General features: G+C 44.6%; 1 protein-coding gene across 3 annotated transcripts in view; it reads left to right on the forward strand.

Annotated features, from left to right (window-relative positions):
• The first annotated feature begins 11,645 nt into the window (after nt 1-11,645).
• The window catches only part of LOC147015832 (C-type lectin lectoxin-Thr1-like), a 35,559-nt gene continuing 24,981 nt past the window's right edge, over nt 11,646-22,223 (forward strand). The window contains exons 1-3 of one of the 3 annotated variants that reach the window (XM_085848398.1): nt 11,646-12,261; nt 14,275-14,388; nt 14,493-14,543. In XM_085848398.1, coding sequence (XP_085704524.1) covers nt 12,126-12,261; nt 14,275-14,388; nt 14,493-14,543 — 301 coding nt within the window. In that variant the 5' untranslated portion in view covers nt 11,646-12,125. Of the gene's footprint in view, nt 12,262-13,129; nt 13,353-14,274; nt 14,389-14,492; nt 14,544-22,223 lie in introns of those variants that run through there. The other 2 variants (XM_085848399.1, XM_085848397.1) reach the window with 2 other exon arrangements.

Raw genomic sequence — 22,223 nt, forward strand, 5'->3', positions numbered from 1 at the left:
AAGTTACACCTTAAAATTCCTCAGATAAATGGGGAAGTTTAGTTTTTAAGTCAAACCACTGATTACGAACAGGTGAAACTGATTACACTTACTTTGTAACCTTTCAAAGAGATAATTTGGTCCAGAAGTGATTTGGGGTTAATTAGTTAAAGGGGTTGAATGATTGGTGTTGGCTTCGTGGTTAGGGTGATGGCTTGGGATCCTCGGGGTCCTGAGTTCGAGCACTGCTGGCCAATGAATTAACATCAGGGGGGTTGACTCAGCCTGTCATCCTCACAAGGTCGGCGTCATGAGCACCAGTATACTGGTAATTATCCCTGCGTGTTTAAGGCGACTCAATGGTTGGCATCAGGAATGGTATCTGGCTATAAAAAAAACCATTGTCATAAGAAAGGGTACCATGATTGGAGCTCGTAAAAAGCTGACCCCTGCTCAGGGAAAAAGGCTTTAAAATGGTGTGATGAGTTAAAGGGTTTGAATACTAATGTCACTGAGAATCATCTGATTTTCTCTGTTAATCTAACTTATTCACATTTTATCGACATTTTTTGGCTTTCTCACTTTGGATTAGTTTGTGAAGACTCTGTATATTAAGTTTGATTTAAAAGCTTCATGAAATAATCTCAGGTGGCATCAAAATGTGAAAACTTTGGAGGGGGGGGGGGCGTTCACTGTCTAAAAGTTGCTGTGCGTGTTTCCATGATCACATGAATGTGCCAGCCCCTTCTATACCTTTAGACCCCTCAACACCCAAAGACCCCTGAAGACTGTTAAGGACCTCATCACTCATTAATAGTCTTAAAGACCCCTAAGGCCCTCAAGAACGTTAAGAACTCTAACATCCCCTAAAATTCTGTAGATCCTGAAGAACCCCATGACCTTTCAGACCCCCAAATAATGATAAAATCCCAAAGAACATCAAGATCGCTGTCCACCAAAACCGTTAAGACCCGCACAACCTTTGAAGATCCTTTTGACACCTTAGACCCCTTCACCCTTTGGAACCCATTAACCGTTTCACCCCACAGACTCTTTAAACCTTTACTTCCCTGAAGTCCCTTTGGACCCGTTGGACCTTCACACAATTTGGACCCTTTACACCTTTCAGACAGATTGGACCATTGACAACTTCGAGCTTTCGACCAGTTAACCTTGTTAGACCCTTTTTACATGCCTGAGAAACTGGACCCTTTCAACCTCTTCGACCCTAACTTCAATTGGAACATACCCTTTAGACCTGAAAACCATCGAGAACCTTTTAAACACACACCACACAAACATCAACAGTCTTCTTGAAAACACAGACTTCACTTTTTCAGCAAGTAATGTTCAAACTCGACCCACCCAGAGGGAGGGTACTCTGCTCGTTATTTGTGAAAATTAAATGTAAATTCGTTTAAAATTCCTGAGCGATCTTGTCCCCTTGGATGAAGGAATTATAATATTGATGAAAATGTCACTTGTGTTCCTTGCCAGTGAACGTGGGGCTTTTTATTGTGCCTCTTCTTAATATTGAAGAACGACGATGGTCGAAACGATATCACCACCACAAATAAGAAGATGGCAATGGAGACGAAGACCACATCACAAAATGTGGAGATCGGTGGTTCCTCCGCAGCCTCATTCTGGTAAATCTATGGACATGGAAAAGGGCAGGGACAGGAGAAAAGTTTATTACATTTCAAATTAAACTAAACAATATATTTACAATTATTTAACAGAATCCAAAACTTCGTGACAAAGAACAAGATGTTGGTGAAATTTATTTTCGAGTTCAAACACAACGGGTCATGGAATGTATGAGAATTTATCATTTGTTAAAGATAAGGGTTTAGACCCAACTTTTCAAGGTACATTTCATCATCATCATCCTCATCCTCATCATCATCATCATCATCATCATCATCATCATCCCGTTTTCAATCCTCTCCAGCATGAAGGTGTCATTTTACTCACACTGGGTACATTCGTTTTGTGACCATGTTTGACAAGAACAGTTTTGTAAAAGGGTTTGAAAGGAATTTGTGATTTGTTCAGAATGCTGGTGATAACTCGCCTACTCTTTGTGAGAAACACCGTGGGATCTTTAACGTCCACCAATGAGTAAAGTGTCCCCTGAAGATTCCTCCATCGACTAGACCATGAAGGACCTTCTTGAAGGGACAAATTCCAACTTTGCTTGGTGAGGAAAGTTAACCCAAAACCTGCAGTTTCTAACCAAAGATAAACTCTCTTTTGTATTCCTCATCACATCCTCATGGCAATGAGAGATCGCAACCATTGAAAGGACAGACAAGGAAGATTAAATATGGGATGTAAACTGTGCACCAACACACACTGGCCAACTCCTTTTTAAAGGCTACTCCAGGAATCTTTGACTTCTCCCAAAAATTGCCATTGGACAAGACAGCCATCTTAATTTGGTCTCTGAAGGGAAAGAACGTTAAGCCGGCTATCCCATTGTGAGGGAATATACTGGTTCTGGTGCACAAGGATGACAGCTTTTATAAATGGATCCGATTACAATGGAATTAAACTCGGATAAGACAAAAGAAAATGTCCCAAACAGGTTCCCTGTAAAATCACAAATGTATCCGGTTTACCAACTTGAAAAAGTACCAACGTGTGACAGTTTGTGTGTACCTTTCCCCGAGGGTATCTTACAAATCCCCACTTTCGTGTTGAGTTCCTTCCCGAGTCCGTCATCTCTTACAATCCCCACTTACCTGCTGCGGAGGTCGCGATGTCCCACCGACGACGACCAGCACGAAGAGCGCGATAAGAACCAACATCTCTGCCGTCCGTCGATCCTCCAACTGACGTTTCAACAATACGTCTCTACCTTATGTATTGTTGGAATTGTCATTGTGACGTCAAACAACCTCAGTGACGTCAGTGTTCCTGGTGTTTGACGAGAACGAATTGATCGGATCGGGATACAGAAAGGAGAATTTATTTTAATTTTTAACTCATTCTTCACCATTCAGAGATGGGGTCAAAACGATATATGGCACGATATCCCAAAAAGTTATATGGACGGACTATGTCCAGTGATGTCACGTGATGTTGAGAAACCGGATCGTGTAAAATGTCCACTGTGACGTCATCGACAGGTTAACTGTCCCACACCTTTTGACATGACACCATTTGAGTCCCAAAATGAGTGGTAAATGAAATACACACATGTTACCATGGTAACCAAAACTATAAATAACACACACGTCACACTCACTGAATCTCACAATGAAGAATCAACTACCAGGATGAGTTCATGTCAAACCAGCGATTTTACACAAAACTGGATATTTTAATAAATAATGTGGCATGGTGAACGTCATCGATTCACTTCCTGTGTTATTACAGGTTATTTTGACTGTTATAATGTTAATATACAATTTACAATGTAAATATACAATGCATAGACACGTGACATCCTATGACATGAATTGTGGGCGGAGTCTGGCGGGGTGGGTCTTCACCAGCGGGTGACGTCACTGGTACTCAGGTTCTCATTGGTGGTGAAAAAAACAAACAAAAAACTAAATGTTTCCTTCAAAGATGATCAGAAAGATCGAAATGCGGGACCAGTACAACAGGGCCTTGTGATGGAGGGTTCTCTCATCGAGTGGAGATAACATTCTTCTCTGATTATATTATTCACTGTGATTTCAACATTTGAATATTCAAAATTAAGTTTATAAATTAATATTGAATAGGCAAAGCCTAGAGGCGAATGTAGAATTCTTCTTACCTTCGCTTATTAAATATATCAAATTCAACAGTCTTTTTGCTATGAAAAAATAAATATTACCTTAACATTACCTTCACAACAACAACTACACCGCCTATAACAGGATCTCATCTGCAAAAATAAATATTACCTCAACATTACCTTCACAACGACAACTACACCGCCAAGAACAGGATCTCATCTAAAAAAAAAAATCCTCAACATTACCTTCACAACGACAACTACACCGCCTAGAACAGGATCGCATCTAAAAAAAACTTAATATTACCTCAACATTATAGTGAACGCAGTGAGCTTCATACTTAATGCATGCAGGTGTGAGAATAGGAAACAACAACAACAACAACAACAACAACAACAACAACACAATACCCATGGCTATTTGGAATCCGTGTTGTTAGCTATGACCTTTTACTTCCGGTTGTTTTTAAACGCTGTGCGTGTATAAACTGTGGCGTATTGGCATAAAGCATTGTGGGGGGCGTGGAGGAGTTGTGATAGTAGTCACGTGTCTGCAATGCATATAGCTGTTCTCACCCGCTCGGGACTTGTAGCACCAGTAGCACCAAGAGGCTTGCTCGTTGCGTGTGTCATGATTTGTTAATTGTTGTGTGTTTGATTCTCGCAGCACGAGTGATTAAGCATGGCGTTATAAAAGCAAATGCCGACAGTCCGTATGTGAGCAAAATGTGTTTGATTGGGATCAATGCTTTCTCTGATGTGAAGAACTTGCGGACGATCATTGCGAATAAAGAGGTCCTCCAGATCCCGGTCTTCGATGACAGTCCACAGTTCACTGCACTCTCATGTGTTAGAATTATACTGTGGGAACACGCTGTACGTAAAGAGAAGTTTGCATCTGCGCAGATGATGTTTTTGCTGTTGTATGACACTGCAGTGCATCCAGTCAACGCTGATCGTCTGTATGGACATGCGTTGAAGTCTCGGCTGGGTTTGCTGCGACCTAAGGGGTCGGTGGCAGGGGCGGTGTTGCGCCCGGTGCTGGTGCGCGGTTTTGGTGTGGGACGGCTGGTAATGGAGCTGGCTCATTGCCTGGTTCCGGTCGATGGCGGGGAGCCGGGGCAGGTTCGCTGTTCAGCGTCACCCCCACCCCTGATATCGCCAAGGTCAGCCGCGCTGGCGCCCGCGGGGCTTGCGGGCTCGGGGTGTTTACCTGATTCGGTCCTCTCTGAGGGAGATGTGCCAACTTGTCGACTGGGGGCATTTGATGGTGCCGGGGGAGATTCGCCTGGAGCGTCACCTCGACCTCGCCGGGAGGCGTGTAAGCATGGGCCGCCTGGGGGCGCTTTTGCTGCATAGTTATATTGTGCTCCCAAACTTCCCTCTTTATATCTTTAACACGGCCATTGTTATTATGGTCTGCAAACATCATTGACTTCGTCGTGGAACTCAGTACTCAAGCACCAGTCCACTGCATTTGGGATTCAACTCACTCACACCAACACAGTATATGATGTGATGGGGAGAGAAGGGTGTATTATGTGCCAGTACAGATTAATAATGGTATTATTGTTATAGGTTGTGCGGATGAAGCACGCTTTTCTTTTGAGCCATCTCATCTGGGTTTGATTCTCAGCCCGACCATCACCCCAGGGTTAGATGAAGTGACGTGGTACTTGGAGGATTTTACATGGTTGATGTCATTTTGTTCCTCTTTGCTTTTTTATGTCGTAGTATTCTTTGCCAATTGTGCTTGTCATTATAATTGTCATTTTATAATCATACTTTTAGGAGGGAGGAGTGTGGCATATTGGCATAGAGCGTTGTGGGGGCGTGGAGAAGTTGTGATCGTAGTCACGTGTCTGCAATGCATATAGCTGTTCTCGCCCGCTCGGGACTTGTAGCACCAGTAGCAGCGTGTCGTATCATTAGCAGTGTCTTGTAGGTCGTGTGCCTGTAGGGTGCATCGAGTGCGTACTAAAGCGGAGTTATGGGCATCCTACGCCTACCCTCTCGCTCGAGGCAATAAAGCGGAGTTGTGTTACCCTCCGGCTTGTGTCTACCTGTTCGCACCTCTGCCACGACACCTCATAAACACGATTGGGTTTTATTTCTATCTTGTGAATATTACTTAACGCGTGCAGATGAGAGAATAGGAAACAACAAAAACAACACAATACCCTGGCAATTGTGAATCCGTGTCGTTGGCTATGACCATTTTGCTTCCGTTTTTTTTTTGTTTCCGGTTTTTGTCATGGGGAATGATGCATGCCGGGAGATAAAGGCATCGTCGGAGACATGAAAGACCCAAATAATATCAGACATGGTGTATATTTCCTCCACTGATTTTAATAAAGATATCTCCCGCATCATCAAAAAATAATTTTTAATCGTGATTTACGTTATTTGATCGCTAATTCCGAAGTAACCGGAAATTGCATATACAATTGTGAACAACTTGTAGGTAAAGTCGGAAGCGAATGTAAGAAGAATACTACATTCACTTATAGTATTAATTTTTTTTCAGATGCGATCCTGTTCTAGGCGGTGTAGTTGTCGTTGTTAAGGTAATGCAGAGGTAATATGGAATAGGCAAAGCCAAGAAGCGAACGTAGAATTCTTCTTACATTCGCTTCTTAAATATATCAAATTAAAGTCTTACCTTAACATTACCTTCACAACAACAACAACAACACCGCCTAGAACAGGATCTCATATGCAAAAATAAATATTACCTCAACATTACCTTCACAACAACAACTACACCGCCTAGAATAGGATCTCATCAGAAAAAAATTAATATTACCTCAACATTACCTTCACAACAACAACTACACCGCCTAGAAGAGGAGCTCATCTGAAAAAACAAAATTTCCTCAACATTACCTTCACAACAACTACACCGCCAATAAGAGGATCTTATCTGAAGAAAAAAAATTCCTCAACATTACCTTCACAACGACAACTACACCGCCTAGAAGAGGATCTTATCTGAAGAAGACAAAATTCTCAACATTACTTTCACAACGACAACTACACCGCCTAGAACAGGATCTCATCTAAAAAAATTAATATTACCTCAACAACAACAACTACACCACCGAGAAGAGGATCTTATCTGAAGAAAAAAAAATTCCTCAACATTACCTTCACAACGACAACTGTGGTGAATTGTCGTGAATTGAGGGACATGACGCGGGATCACATGTTGTGCGTCTCGCGTATAAGGGGAGGTCTCTGCGGCACGAGTGATTGTCCCCGGGGCATTGCTATTGACATCGGCTGTCCACTTGATGCTCGTTAACTGAAGGTGCTCATTGACTGGTGAGAATGGAGATTATATCGAACTCCGTGCTTACGCGGATTGTCTGCAATGATTAATCGCACATGTATACGTTACTGCTTATGTACTCCTAGCTGAACCTGTATTCCCCGGTATGCCCACAGAAGCGGCTCCAATCAAATGGAATAAAGCCTAAACTCTGAAGGTTCTTCTCTCGCTCTCATTTCAATTTATTCCATTTGATTTTCTCGGCTCTCTCAACCAACGATGGACAAGATCTACAAACCAGAGAGGTTCGACGCAGACCCGAACGCGACTGACGCAGAAATGAAATGGTCACATTGGTTCTGTTCCTTCTCACACTATCTGACCATCATCGCGGAGGGAGCTGACAAATTTGCCGCTCTCGTGAATCATGTCTCGCCCAGCGTGTACAGGCTCTTCTCGGGGTGCGACACTTACGAAGCAGCGATCGAGGTGCTGCAAGCGCTCTACGTGAAGCCCAAGAACGAGGTATACATACGACATCTTCTCAACACACGCAAGCAAGCAGCCAGGGAGACAATCGATCAGTTCCTGCAAGCTCTGAATCAGCTGGGAAAAGACGGCAGCTTCCGGGCCGTAAGCGCCGAGGAACACCGAAAGGAAGCCACACGGGAGGCATTCATCCAAGGACTCAGATCAGCCCACATACGGCAACGCTTACTAGAGAAAGCGCAACCCACTCTTGACAAGGTAGTCGATCAGGCTCGAGCGATGGATACGGCTCAGCAGCAATCTGAGTCATTTGGGACACCGATGCTGCTCATGAACGCTGCTACGATGGGAACCCAAGGAACCCCACTGGCACAGACACAGCCAGACATAGGGGATGGAGAAACACCCGAGGAGCCAGATACCCAGACCTCGTCAAACTCCTCAGCAACTGCTCCGGTTGGTAAATGCTTCTTTTGTGGGTACAAAAGGCACCCTCGTCAAAAATGTCCCGCCAGAGATGCCACATGCATGAATTGCGACAAGAAAGGGCATTATGCCAGGGTATGTAAATCTACTCTAAGGAGGAATAAACCCACTTCTGCGGCTCTCTACTCGCAAAATAAATTAACTGCAGCCTCCCCGGGGAATCTATCCAAGGCTATCATCAACGTGCGAATTAACGGGCATATGGCTGAGGCACTGATTGATACCGGTAGCTCTGAAAGTTTCGTCAACAGCTCGCTAGTGAAGGGCAGGAAATGGGTAATCCACCCGACTGACAATACGGTATGCATGGCCGCCACCTCACTACAATCCCGCGTACGAGGGTACTGCAATGTTGAATTGGACGTAAAAGGGTACACGCATCGGGATGTAAAGGTACTGGTGCTTCGTGATTTGTGCGCAGACGTAATTCTGGGTCATAATGTCCTCAAGCAGCACACGAGCGTCAAATACCCTTTGGAGGAAGCAAGCCTCGTCTAATTTTAAATGCGTTGACCACCGCGGAGGTGACGTCCCCCCAGCTGTTCGCTAACTTGTCGCCGGTCTGCAAACCGATAGCGATCAAATCGCGGCGATATACCACTGCTGACATGAATTTCATCACTTCGGAAACCAAGCGATTACTGGAGGAGGGAATTATAGAACCGAGCGATTCGCCATGGCGCGCACAGGTGTTAGTAACCAGCAGTCAGAACCATAAGAAACGGATGGTTGTCGATTATTCCCAAACGGTCAATCGCTTCACCCAACTCGACGCCTACCCCCTGCCGCGCATAGACGAGATGGTCGAACGCGTGGCCAATTATAAGGTATTCAGCACCATCGACTTGCGAAGCGCCTATCATCAAATTCCCATCCGAGAGGAAGACAAACCTTACACTGCATTCCAGGCAGGGAGGCGCCTCTACCAATTCAGGAGAATACCTTTCGGTGTCACGAATGGAGTAGCTTGCTTCCAACGGGTTATGGACGACATCATCTCAGATGAAAACCTCAAAGACACTTTTGTTTACGTGGATAATGTCACAGTGTGCGGTAGGGATCAGAGGGAACATGATAGGAATCTGGACAGATTCTTGAGCATTGCTAGAAAATATAATCTGACTCTCAACTACGAGAAATGCGTATTCTCGGCAAGGTCAATTGACCTTCTCGGCTACACAATAGCCGACGGCACAATTAAGCCTGATCCTGAGCGATTGCGCCCGCTCCGTGAGCTTCCACCACCTCAGGACTTGCAAACAATGCGCCGGGTGATCGGGATGTTCGCTTACTATGCGAGATGGATTTCGCAATACTCCGAGAAAATACATCCCCTAGTGCATTGCAAAAACTTTCCACCAGATGCCGCTGTTGTAAGAGCTTTCCACAATCTCAAGGATGATATCAGTAAGTCCGTGGTTTTATCGATCGACAGCTCGGTGCCCTTCGTGGTGGAGACCGACGCTTCAAATCACGCCATAGCTGCTACACTTAATCAGTCTGGGCGGCCGGTCGCGTTCTTCTCGAGAACTCTCTCTAGAAGCGAGCAGAGACACTCAGCGATAGAGAAGGAAGCGTACGCCATCGTTGAAGCGCTGCGGAAATGGAGACATTATTTACTGGGAAACCACTTCACGCTCGTTACGGACCAACGATCCGTGGCTTTCATGTTTGATGGGAAAAATAACGGGAAAATTAAGAATGAAAAAATTATGAGATGGCGGATAGACCTAGCTTGCTACAGATACGACATTGTTTACCGGCCCGGGAAAGAAAACCCTGCTGCAGATACCTTCTCCCGGGTCTACAGTTCGGCAACAATCAGTCAGGCTTTGCAAGACCTCCATGTGTCTCTGTGCCACCCAGGGGTAACCAGGATGGCACATTTCGTGCGCAGACAAAACCTTCCCTATTCTGTTGAAGATATTAAACAAATGAATGCTTCATGCCCTGTTTGTGCTGAACTAAAACCCAGATTCTATGGCGCGGCATCTGGCAGACTGATCAAGGCCACTTCCCCCTTCGAGAGACTAAACATCGACTTCAAAGGGCCCCTGCCGACCGAAACAGACAACAGATACATATTCACCGTTGTTGATGAATATTCAAGGTTCCCTTTCGCGTTTCCGTGCTCGGATATGACCTCGGGCACTGTCGTAAAATGTCTCTCTGACCTCTTCGCTATGTTTGGGAGACCTTCGTACATACATTCAGACAGAGGGCCGTGTTTCATGTCGGCCGGGCTAAAACAATTCCTATTAGAGTACGGCATAGCAACTAGTCGAACGACGGGTTACAACCCACAGGGAAACGGGCAGGTGGAAAGGTATAATGGAGTTATTTGGAAAGCCGTAACTCTGGCGCTGAAATCGAGAGGACTGGGCCCCGAGCGATGGGAGGGTACTCTTCCCGACGCTCTGAATTCCATACGCTCTTTGCTCTGCACGTCCACAAATGCCACTCCTCACGAACGTATGTTTACTCACCAACGACGTTATGTTGACGGTCAAACGGTGCCCAACTGGCTGACCCACCCCGGTACAGTGTTCATGAAACGCCCGGTACGACAAAGCAAGTATGAACCGCTGGTGGAGGGGGTCGAACTCATTGACACTAATCCAGAGTATGCTCATGTCAGGCTCCCGGATGGCAGGGAGACCACTGTGTCGGTTCGCCATCTGGCTCCCTCAGGTACTGGCTCCCCTCCTGGCACTCCTCCTTCTGACATTTCCCCCCCAGGAACTCCGCCAGGCGACGGGGCTGCCGCGTTCCACCCGAGAGCGATCGAGGAGTCATCCCCGGCACAAGTCGAGGCTCACCAAGAGGATCGGGAGTCTCCCTCAAGTGAAACTGCCGTTTACTCCCGGAGAGGTCGACGAATAAGGCCCCCTCGACGACTCAATCTGTAAAGGGGATTATCGGCATTCTCGCTGCTCATGCTCCTATATGCCCATTATATCATATATCGATGCTCATTTCCATGCTCCTACAACTCAAAATAATCACTGCTTGGCATGTATGCTTCTGTAGATCTATTAGTCCGCGTTGCTTGAAATGTATACTCCTATAGTGCTAAAGCAATCATGGTGTGTAAGATGGGCCCCTAGTTACATTTTAAAGGTGGGGAGAATGTGGTGAATTGTTGTGAATTGAGGGACATGACGCGGGATCACATGTTGTGCGTCTCGCGTATAAGGGGAGGTCTCTGCGGCACGAGTGATTGTCCCCGGGGCATTGCTATTGACATCGGCTGTTCACTTGATGCTCGTTAACTGAAGGTGCTCATTGACTGGTGAGAATGGAGATTATATCGAACTCCGTGCTTACGCGGATTGTCTGCAATGATTAACTGCACATGTATACGTTACTGCTTATGTACTCCTAGCTGAACCTGTATTCCCCGGTGTGCCCACAGAAGCGGCTCCAATCAAATGGAATAAAGCCTGAACTCTGAAGGTTCATCTCTCGCTCTCATTTCAACAACTACACCGCCTAGAAGAGGATCTTATCTGAAGAAGACAAAATTCTCAACATTACTTTCACAACGACAACTACACCGCCTAGAACAGGATCGCATCTAAAAAAATGAATACAAGAAACGAACGTAGAATTCTTCTTGCATTCGCTTCTGACTTTACCTATAACTGGTTCACAACTGTATACGCAATTTCCGGTTACTTTGGCCAGGATTCGGGATCAGCGATCAAATAACGTAAATCACGATTAAAAATTATTTTTTGATGATGCGGGAGATATCTTTATTAAAATCAGTGGAGGAAATATACACCATGTCTGATATTATTTGGGTCTTTCATGTCTCCGACGATGCCTTTATCTCCCGGCATGCATCATTCCCCATGACAAAAACCGGAAACAAAAAAAAAACGGAAGCAAAATGGTCATAGCCAACGACACGGATTCACAATTGCCAGGGTATTGTGTTGTTTTTGTTGTTTCCTATTCTCTCATGTGCACGCGTTCAGTAATATTCACAAGATAGAAATAAAACCCAATCGTGTTTATACACCGCACAGCGTTTAACAACAACCGGAAGCAAAAGGTCATAGCCAACGACACGGATTCCAAACACAGGGCTGTTGTGTTGTTATTGTTATTGTTATTGTTATTGTTATTGTTATTGTTATTGTTATTGTTTCCTATTCTCTCATGTGCACGCGTCAGAAAAACGCGGACCTCTCTTCGAGCCAGCGTTCGCAACGCAACGCGACGCGGCTAAAAAGAGTCGTTTGTGAGTGTTTCATGTGGAGTGAACGTTCTGAGAGACCAATCACAGAAGAGGAAGGTACGGACAAAGCTGAGAGGTGTATGAGGTATCGGAGGGGAGATTGGGAACGGAGGGAGCGGGCTCCAAGGGGAGAACAACGTTTTCATGAGAACCAAACCATTTGTACTGATACTCATTGGAGAAACAAACTAATAACGGTGTGAACCCCTGGTCATCACCATGGAGATCTACACTCACTGGAGGAGATCAAGGTGACACCGTGAAAGTCGACACCACCGTCCGCCATGTTTGTTCACCTAAAAATGAATCAAACAAACACTGTCATTGACTTGCACGCACACACACACACGGACACATACACACACATACACACACGGACATACACACCGGGACACACACACACACACACATGGGGACACACACACGGGGACACACACGTACGCACACACACACACACACACACGCACACATGGGGACACACACACACGCACACATGGGGACACACACACACACACACGGGGACACACACACATGGGGACACACACACACACACACACACACACACACACACACACACACACACACACACACACGGACACACACACGTACACACACACGCACACACACGCACACACACACACACACACACATATACACACACGCACACGGGGACACACACACATGTACACGTACACACACACACACACACACGGGAACACACACACATGTACACACACGTACACACACGGACGGACACACACACACACACACACACACAAAACTTTTTCATGACTATGTCAGAATGATCTGAAACCAACATCGACGATAAATGGATGAGGTGTGTGTGTGTGTGTGTGTGTGTGTGTGTGTGTGTGTGTGTGTGTGTGTGTGTGTGTGTGTGTGTGTGTGTGTGTGTGTGTGTGTGTGTGTGTGTGTGTGTGTCGTTGATTGGTATCTACATCTCCATGTGCGGGTTTCAGAATGTGTAATGAAGTCCTCACAGAGCGGGCTCAAAGTATCGACCTTCATTTCCGCAAGGGGTCACAATTCATGGACCAAGCTGTGAAGTTTTCTGTTCTCAAAGTTTTGTGCCTCAGGCTCTCTGAGGGCCAGGCCCAAATTGAGTGGGAGTACCAGCACTTGGAGAGGTGGTTGGATTATTTGTGTAGATCCACTTGCACTCAAACTCTCAACCATTTGTCTAACCCAGCTCCTCTCAGACTAAGGAGTTTTTCCACTTTCCCCTTCCTGGTTAAACTCCTAAACTTCAGGTTTACTGTCAACCTTTACTCTTTAATTTCTCTATGTAGAACTGTCTTCCTGAGGTGTTCAATCCTCCATGCCCTGCAAGGCTTAAAGTTGGTGGTATAACACTTTCTCATGTCTTCTCTTGTCCTTAATGATGATCTTTTTTACTCCCATTATCCCTACCTAATCCAACCTTCTTTCAGGCTTCCCTCCCTTCTTTTCATCACCTTTTTCTGTTCATTATGTATGTATGTAGCCACCTCCCACCCAACCCCCTCCTGTCTCTTCACTATTCCTTGAACCTAGATTTTGTTTTTTAATACCAAAACAAGTGCATGTCAAAGGCTAGGGAGAAGTAGCTTCATCTTTTTCACAATTCTTGTAAAATGACCAACCCACTTTTCCAAGAGCACTGTGTGGTCAGAAAACCAAACCTCGTATTTCCCCTTTTATAAAGTCGACTATAAGTAACTTCTGTTTGCTCTTATTTCGCATTTCAAAGCTGTTTCTATTCCTTTGAAAATGGCTTCGGATGAAAATGACTACGAAAATGTTCAAAAGATGTCGGAGATGGTGGAAAGTTGTGGACAATTTATGCCTCCAAACGGTAACTTCAAAAGCGGTCAATGGCACTCGTGCTCCTTCCTCCATGTCCATGCGACTTGTCTCTTCATCATTCATATCTGCCATACTTCATTTGTCAGGAGAATATACTTCCTCTTCATCCACAAACAAATACGTCCTCCCATTACTAACTGACTCATGTTATCATTTAATTTAATTCATGTTCAATGAGAAAATAAATAATTTTGTTCTTTGCAGGTGTGCCACAACCAAAGTACGAGAAAGATTTAAAGAAGATAAAATGCAATCAATGCATTATTCTTCTCTTCCTTACTTTACTTACAATTCTTTCAATCACCATCCTGAGTGGATGTGAGTTTCGAGTTTTTGAACAACTTTGAATATTGGATGTTTTAATGTCAACAGTTTAGCAGTCAATATTTTTTGGGACTTTAACTTTCCTTTATGCTTTTCAGATTTGTCGCTTCTCGGGATGAAAGCACCCCAAGGAGAATTTCACCAACAAGGTAACTTAGAGAACGGCGAATGGATTAAACAATGTCATGTCTTCATGTATCGGTGAGAAGTACAGTGAGAGGATTTATCATGCTTGTGGGCCATTCAGCATGTTCTTCCAATAAGAGACTCAAAACAATCCAATAAACACCAACGGATTTTTTTTTCATAATACTGGTTGATTACAAAAAAGTTTGCTTCTTATTGTCATTCGATATGTTTATGCATATATTGGCGTGCTTCAGAAGATAGTATCACTTTCCGGGATTGTTTTAACCCCACATAATCCGTGATCCTGATTTGAACGAGAGAGCTGCGATCTCAGATCACTGTGGTTCCCGGTATAGCCAACTCATAATATTAGCTAATTGTTAGCACTTGCAATTCTGCCTCATAATGAAAACAAATTTATTATTTTCCAATGAAACAGCATCCATAAGTGAAAATGAACTTTCTCTCTTTTTTTTTTTTCTTTGCTTGAGGTCATAATCGAATGGTAAAGGTCATTTTAATAGATATGCCACAGATTAAGAATTGTTGGTGATAAAACAGGCAACATTTATGTTTAAACAAAAATTTACAATGATGCAATATGCTGAACGATATGGCTTGGTGGTCGAAGGGTATGATTCTTGTTCTTCAAAAACCATGGACAACATGACATTTAACACTTAATGCCTCCGTCCAAAAACCATAATTAGAATAGCATAACATGATGTTTTTGTAAATTCTTTTTCAGATTGGTGTTTATCCATAATGACAATGATGTAACCATTCTTAAACTAAGTGCTGCATTATTGACCACTTTCCTCTATATAAACTGGTTTTGCCATGTGGTATCATGTTTCGGGATGCCACTCTATTAATAGATTGCTTATGACAATGTTCTTACTAATAATGTTGATCACGATCACTTACGTTCCGTTTCTATGATTACACTTTGAATTACCCCCATTGTAAATGTTTGATTTATTTTCATTAAACCCCCATATTTATTCAAGTTGCTTGTGTTGTCTATTCGTCGTGGGTTCGAGTATAGTATAAACCCTTGTGCTGTTCTTCCGTCTGTGATGTGCCTTTGCCACCCTTCCTTCCCGCACGCGCTCTAATCTCCAAGGATCACATGTTCGCTTCCAAGAGAGAACTGTTCGGCTGTCCGTCCAGGTCGGTCTTAACCAGCGTGGACACGCTGCACAACCTGATAGCAACAGCGTCGCCTGCCATATGAACACATGCCCAGCTAATTACCAGTTAGGATGTGAGCTTGCAGTCAGGAAGGACAAATTCAACAAAAAGAGCAACTCTGATCCTGAAAACGAGAAATGCTGACATTTACTTTATGCACATGACGTCAGTGTTATGTTCCATTCAGGGTCAGAGTTGCTCTTTTTTGTATAATATTGTGACGTCCACGGGACTTGAACAGTCCCGCTAACGTAGAATGAGCCGAAACGATGGAGGCGGTTTATTTTTTATAACCCAAAGATGGCGGTTTTAATTGCTCTACCGCAAACGGGACGAGGAAGGTGGCACGAGTCGCTTTTCACTGAGTTAATAATGTTTATTTCTCTAACAGAAATAATAATAAGACACGGCAAGAGGAGGGCTCCGGGGCGATTCGACGGGATGGTGGTGTGGGTTCGGGCGTGGGGAAAACACAAACAATTCCAATGGATATACAAATCTCAAACCCTCTAAGGCGCCAGGTACACACACACACACACACACACACACACACACACACACACACACACACACACACACACACACACACACACACACACACACACACACACACACACACACACACACACACACACAACGTAGCTGGTCCTGGTGGTCAGGCTGGCCCGTGGTGTAGACGCAACAGTCCCTGGATTGGCGTCGGACGAGCTGGCGTTGCGCTCGTCTGGTGCAGGCGACACCGTGGTGCTGTCGACCTTCTGGTGTCGGCCCAAGTCCGCTCACAGCCGCCAGGGAGCCAGTTCTGGTGCTAAGTTGCGAGCAGGAGAGGGAGGCAGGTCCGCCCGCCGTTCGACCCCGTACTCCGAGCTAGCAGAACCCCAGAGCCAACCGAGGTGAGGCACGAGGCACAGCAAGGCCATGAGACGCGATCAATCCAGGAACGAACCAGCGCAACAATTGAGCACGCTCCGAGCACACCAGCCTCCACCAAAACGCTTTTTCTTTATTGATCTTCTTCTTCCACCCCTTTTCTCCGAACAGAACCTTTTTATCCTCGAGTCCTCGTCACTTCCAATCGAGCCGTTTTATTGGCCCTCCGCCGTCGCCTTCCGCCAATCGTGATCACGGGGCGGAGCCATCCGCAGCACTGTCCTGTGACGTCACAGCAAGCCTCCAGGGAATACTAAAAGGGGTTTACGCAGACACACTTACCCTAACCCATCTTCCTAACTAATTACGGCGACAATTATCATTTCCCCCTTGAAGAAATGGACATTTATTAGACAACTTATCACCACTGAATTGCTACTTATTACATCGAGATCCTGGTACAACTCGAACAGCATGGCATACCTAATTAAACATCCTAATTACCCTTTGAATGCATACCCCCCCCCCCCCTCAGACGTAACAATATACTATGTTTGGCTGGCAGGATAGCCAAGAAATATGCACAATTGTCTCAGCTCTCAAGCCTGAGTTTGTATGTCGGCCCAGCTTTCAACTGTCATGCTGGTGTTTCACAGGCAAGGCGATTCATCAATGTGTGTGATGATTCACCTCGGATGGACGTTAAATTGGGTGTCCCATCTGGTGGTATTAGTTGTTGGACATTAAAGTTCGCACTGTATCCTTCATGAAGAGTAGGTGAGCTGTCGCCATTTCCAAATTCCTGCTCTGACTACTATTGAGAAGGCAATTGTAAATCACCCAACATAACTCTTGACAGGAACTTCAGCAGCACAGGTGCTTTGTCACAAATTATCAGATCAGATCTTTTGATATGTGAGCCTGGTGTTGGCGCAGTGGTTAGGGCAGCGGCTTGGGATCCAAAAAGGTCCTGAGTTCAAGCCCCGTTGGGCCACTGAATTAATACACCAGGGGTTGACTCAGCCTGTCATCCTTCCGAGGTCGGCGAAGTGAGTACCAGTGTTCTGGGCCGGTGTATACCCCGGTTAAAATAGGTGTACCAGATCCCTGTGTCGTAAGAGGCGACCAGGGTTGCGTCAGGAAGGGCATCCGGCGTAAAATATGTGCCAAATCACCATGCGGATCATAAGGATGATCCGCTGTGGCGACCCCTAATGGGAGCAGCCGAAAGAAGAAGAAGAAGAGAAGAAGATCTTTTGATATGTATTTGTATATATACATGCTTGGGTGACAGGATTGAAAATAATCATAAAGTGCTCAAACTGTAAATCAAATCCAGGACACACACAAACATATTTATATGTATATATTTATATGTATATATTTATATGTATATATTTATATGTATATATTTATATGTGTATATATATATATATATTTATATGTGTATATATATATATATATATATATATATATATATATATATATATATACACATATATATATATATATATATATATATATGTGTATATATATATATATATATATATATATATATATATATATATATACACATATATATATATATATATATATATATATATATATATATATATATATATATATATATATATATATATATATATATATATATATATATATATATATACATACACATATATATATATACTCGCAGAATACCCGGCGTTGCCCATGCTGAAAAGTAGCTATAAATGGCCCAGAATTATTCTTAATGAAGGCATATTTGGTTTAATATAACGCTATTGCATTTCTCGTGAAACGTTTTCTTTCATGTAAGAGAAGAAACGTTTTTCCATGACGTTTATAGCAGTCCAGTGTGGAATGCACTGTGCTACAGATACGCGCTCAATAGAATAGTATATTTCCTAATTTAATTGTGTAAATGACATATTGCTAATTCATGGATATTAAATAAGAACACAAGATTAAGTAAAAGTAAAAACAGTTTTATTTCATTTGAAACTATTTTTGAACATAATATTTTATCTTTTCTTCTTGAAATTCTTTAATTCAAAAATGAGTGGAAACCAGAGTGTCTGGAGGTAAACAACCCATGGAAGTAAAATAATTCTTAAAACGTGTGGAAACTGGTGTGCCCAGAGGAAACCCACACATCCAAATATTGGAACTGGCCAGGAGCAATACCTGCAGCGATAAAGAAATCATATTAAGTTCCATGAAACATAATTGATATATATTATTTGTACTCACTTGGATTAGAGTTGCGATGAGCCCCAGCTTATATGATATTAGATCTGTACCCAGCAGAGCCTTGGAAATTCTGAACACTGTCATGTCAGCACCTCAGGATACACAATGTTTTTGGTTTTTCCAGTAGCGGCATCAATAAAGAGATTTTTGGGGCTTCCAACTCTTGAGCATCTTCCATAAAATTGTCCATGAGCAAAGCAGGATTCCTCAAGATACAGTCCAGCAACTGTCAATGTTTGCCCTTGGGATTTATTGATGGACATGGCAAAACTTAGGTGGACTGGAAACTGAAGTCTCCTAAATGGAAAAGGCACGTCTGTTGGTATGAGTGGAATTCGAGGTATAATTGCATCCTCTCTTTCGGCGCACCCAGTGAGAATAGTAGCCTCGATTACATGTGGCATAAGCTTCTTAACTATCAGTCTTGTGCCATTGCATCGCCGCGGCTGATCCAATTTATGCAACAGTATTATTGGGAGCCTTTTTTTAAGCTCAAGTCTGTGTGGTGGTAGACCTGAAGGTTCCAAAGAATTTTAAAATTCTGAAGGATAATAAACTATTTCTTCCTGATCTACAACAGTGTCGATTAACTTGTAGGTATGACTATTTCGATTTTTTTATGCTTCGAGAATGTTTTGCGGTGGCAGGAGTGCAAATCCTGCCACCAACCTCCTAATAAGAAGCAATCCAACTGCAGGAGGATGTCCCCAGACATAGTTTGGCACTAGATATGGATGGCCGTTGGCTCACAAGGAGCTCCTCCGCCCTTTGACAAGTTTTGTTTTAAATCCTGCTCGGTGTCCACATCCAAACACCTCCTCACCAGGAAACCTGGTGGGTGAGGCGGTTTAGTTGCCGACAACCCGACCATGCAACAGGTTAGTACAGGTTTACATGATACCTGCAGCAAGTCACAGATCTGATTTGGACTGACCTGACCTGACAATGCCAAGGACGTACTGGCTAAAAGGAACGGATCGTTGGGAATAAAGCCCCAGCTAATCTAGGAATCGGACCATGCTGGTCAATGAAAGAAAAGAGAAAACTATCTGGAAACATTTCTAATAATAATTTATTTACAAGCAGGTGAGGAAAGTTATGTGGTACAGTGCATAGTTTTATTGTTGTGTGGAATGCAGGGATGGAAAGAAACCTGACGTGCGACAATAATACAAGCAACTTACAAAAGCAGACACAGAGCAGACCTAACCCAAAATAATAATAATCTTCTGCAATCTTAACTTACGAGGACAGGCAGGCTAACAGTTTCTGAATACCTTGCACAATTGCCAGATTGCACCACCAATACGTTTTGGGGGGATGCTCCATTGGGCGATACCTCCCTGACAGCTGGCACACCGTTTCTTTCTTCGTGGAACTTTGCGCAGCTAGCGTCGGTCCAGAGAATGAGACGCGACCGTCGGGCGTGAAGGGAGGGACTTGGGTTGAGAAAGTGGAGTCAAGAGCGAGTGGGCGGAGTGGTAGACGGGACCAGGTGGGTGGGTGGAGTCAGCGACGTGTGGGCGGAGAAGGGTGGAGAAGTGGAGGGGGAGTCGCAGGCGATGATGACAGAAGGGCGGGTGAAGAAGACCGAGTTATCGATCACAAGCTGGGCATAACGACCCGACAGGAACGAAGAAAGGACGACGGAAAGGAACCACGCTCGAACGACCCAGGAACGACGACGACTCTGGAACGACACACTCGGAATGACGAGCAGGAACGACACACCAGGAACAATGAGCAGGAATGACGACGACTCTTTTCCTATGCCTTGCGACCCGTTCTTTTATTGATCCAGTGGTGCAGAGCGGTGGCAATGATCCGAAGTGATGTGTCGTCACCCGAATCGGGTGCTCTGGTTGGGCCCCGGCCCAACCCGGCCAGCACACAGGCTGGCTGCCATGACCGGATATGGCTCCACTTCACTTCCGGTAAGATGCTTCCAAGCGGCGGAATCGTCTCGCTCCGGGCCCATTGGTATGAATCGCCTCACACCAAACTCCGCGACATGAATTGCCGTACACCGACCTCCCGGACCGTGCTCCAGCGACCCGCGATTGGCGATAGTCAATGTGCCTGCTTCATGGTGCGCCACAAGGCCCGAGCGATCCGGCCACACTGCACACCTCTGCCTGATCACGGATTTGCGGCCGGAGAGGCGAAAAGACGTCCATATCCACGGGAAACACCCGTGGCCGCCAGTGAGGATCGAAGGTTAGATGTTATGGCAAACCCATGCACAGACGGTAAGATGTGTGCCATTCGTGCCCTGCTCTGTACAATAATAAAGTGTCGCGAGCAGCGCACGGGTCTGCTTTCAAGCACGTTCCGTACAGTGCGCGTGGATCCGCTATTAAGCACGTGGCCAGCGCGCGTTCGCTCAATATTGGGTCATTTGCTTCTGTGTTGTGGAAAAAAAAACATCCGTGCAGCCTCTTAAAGAGATATTCGTTTGTATGCCTTTTCAATGCAACCGGCAATCTCATCCCAGATCATTGGAAACGTCAGACGATCATCTTGTGCTTGTGGCAGAGGTTCCTTCAAGGGTATCGCTGTTTCCTCGCAGCTCTGCTGTCGATGCTCATGTGGTGTTGTTGCGGCTTTCTATTCCCCACCCCCGGCCGCGGCACGTGCTGCACGTGTTGGCCTCTGCAAGGACGCAAACTCGGATTTACCTCAGGAATAAGCAGAAAAGAAGAATAGAAAGAGACTGTGGATGTGTCCATCACTTTGACGGGTGGGGATAGAGTTGAAGTTGTGTCACAGTAAACAGACCTAGCTATGAGATCTCCATAACGCATGTCCCGTTGTCCCGCTAGACAAAAGGGAAGGGACGATCTAAATGTATATTAATGGAATAACCATCTCGGGACCACTATATGTTGGATGCCATTGCCTTAGAGGCATGTGGTTCCTAGAACCGCAACAATATGTATATGTATATCGTATGTATTGTTGCGTCTGAGGAGGGGGGAATGCATTCAAAGGGTAATTACGATGTTTAATTAGTTATGCCATGCTGTTCGAGTTGTACCAGGATCTCGATGTAATAATATAAGTAGAAATTCAGTGGTGATAAGTTGTCAAGTAAATGTCCATTTCTTTAAGGGGGAAATGATAATTGTCACGTAATTAGATAGGGAGACGGGTTAGGGTAAGTGTTTATGCGTATCCCATTTTAGTATTCCCTGCGGCTTGCCGTGACGTAACAGGACGGTGCTGCGGATGGCTCCGCCCCTTGATCACGATTGGCGGAAGGCAACAGGAGAGGGCCAATAAAAGGGCTCCATTGGAAGTGACGAGGACTCAAGTATAAAAACGTTCTGATTGGGAGAGGAGGGAGAGTCATAAAGAGAAAGGGTCTGGTCGAGGCTGTTTGT

Source organism: Eptatretus burgeri, chromosome 12 (genome assembly GCF_056783735.1).
Source record: "Eptatretus burgeri isolate ZD-2024b chromosome 12, Ebu_testis_v1, whole genome shotgun sequence".
In the NCBI taxonomy this organism is placed as follows: domain Eukaryota; kingdom Metazoa; phylum Chordata; class Myxini; order Myxiniformes; family Myxinidae; genus Eptatretus; species Eptatretus burgeri.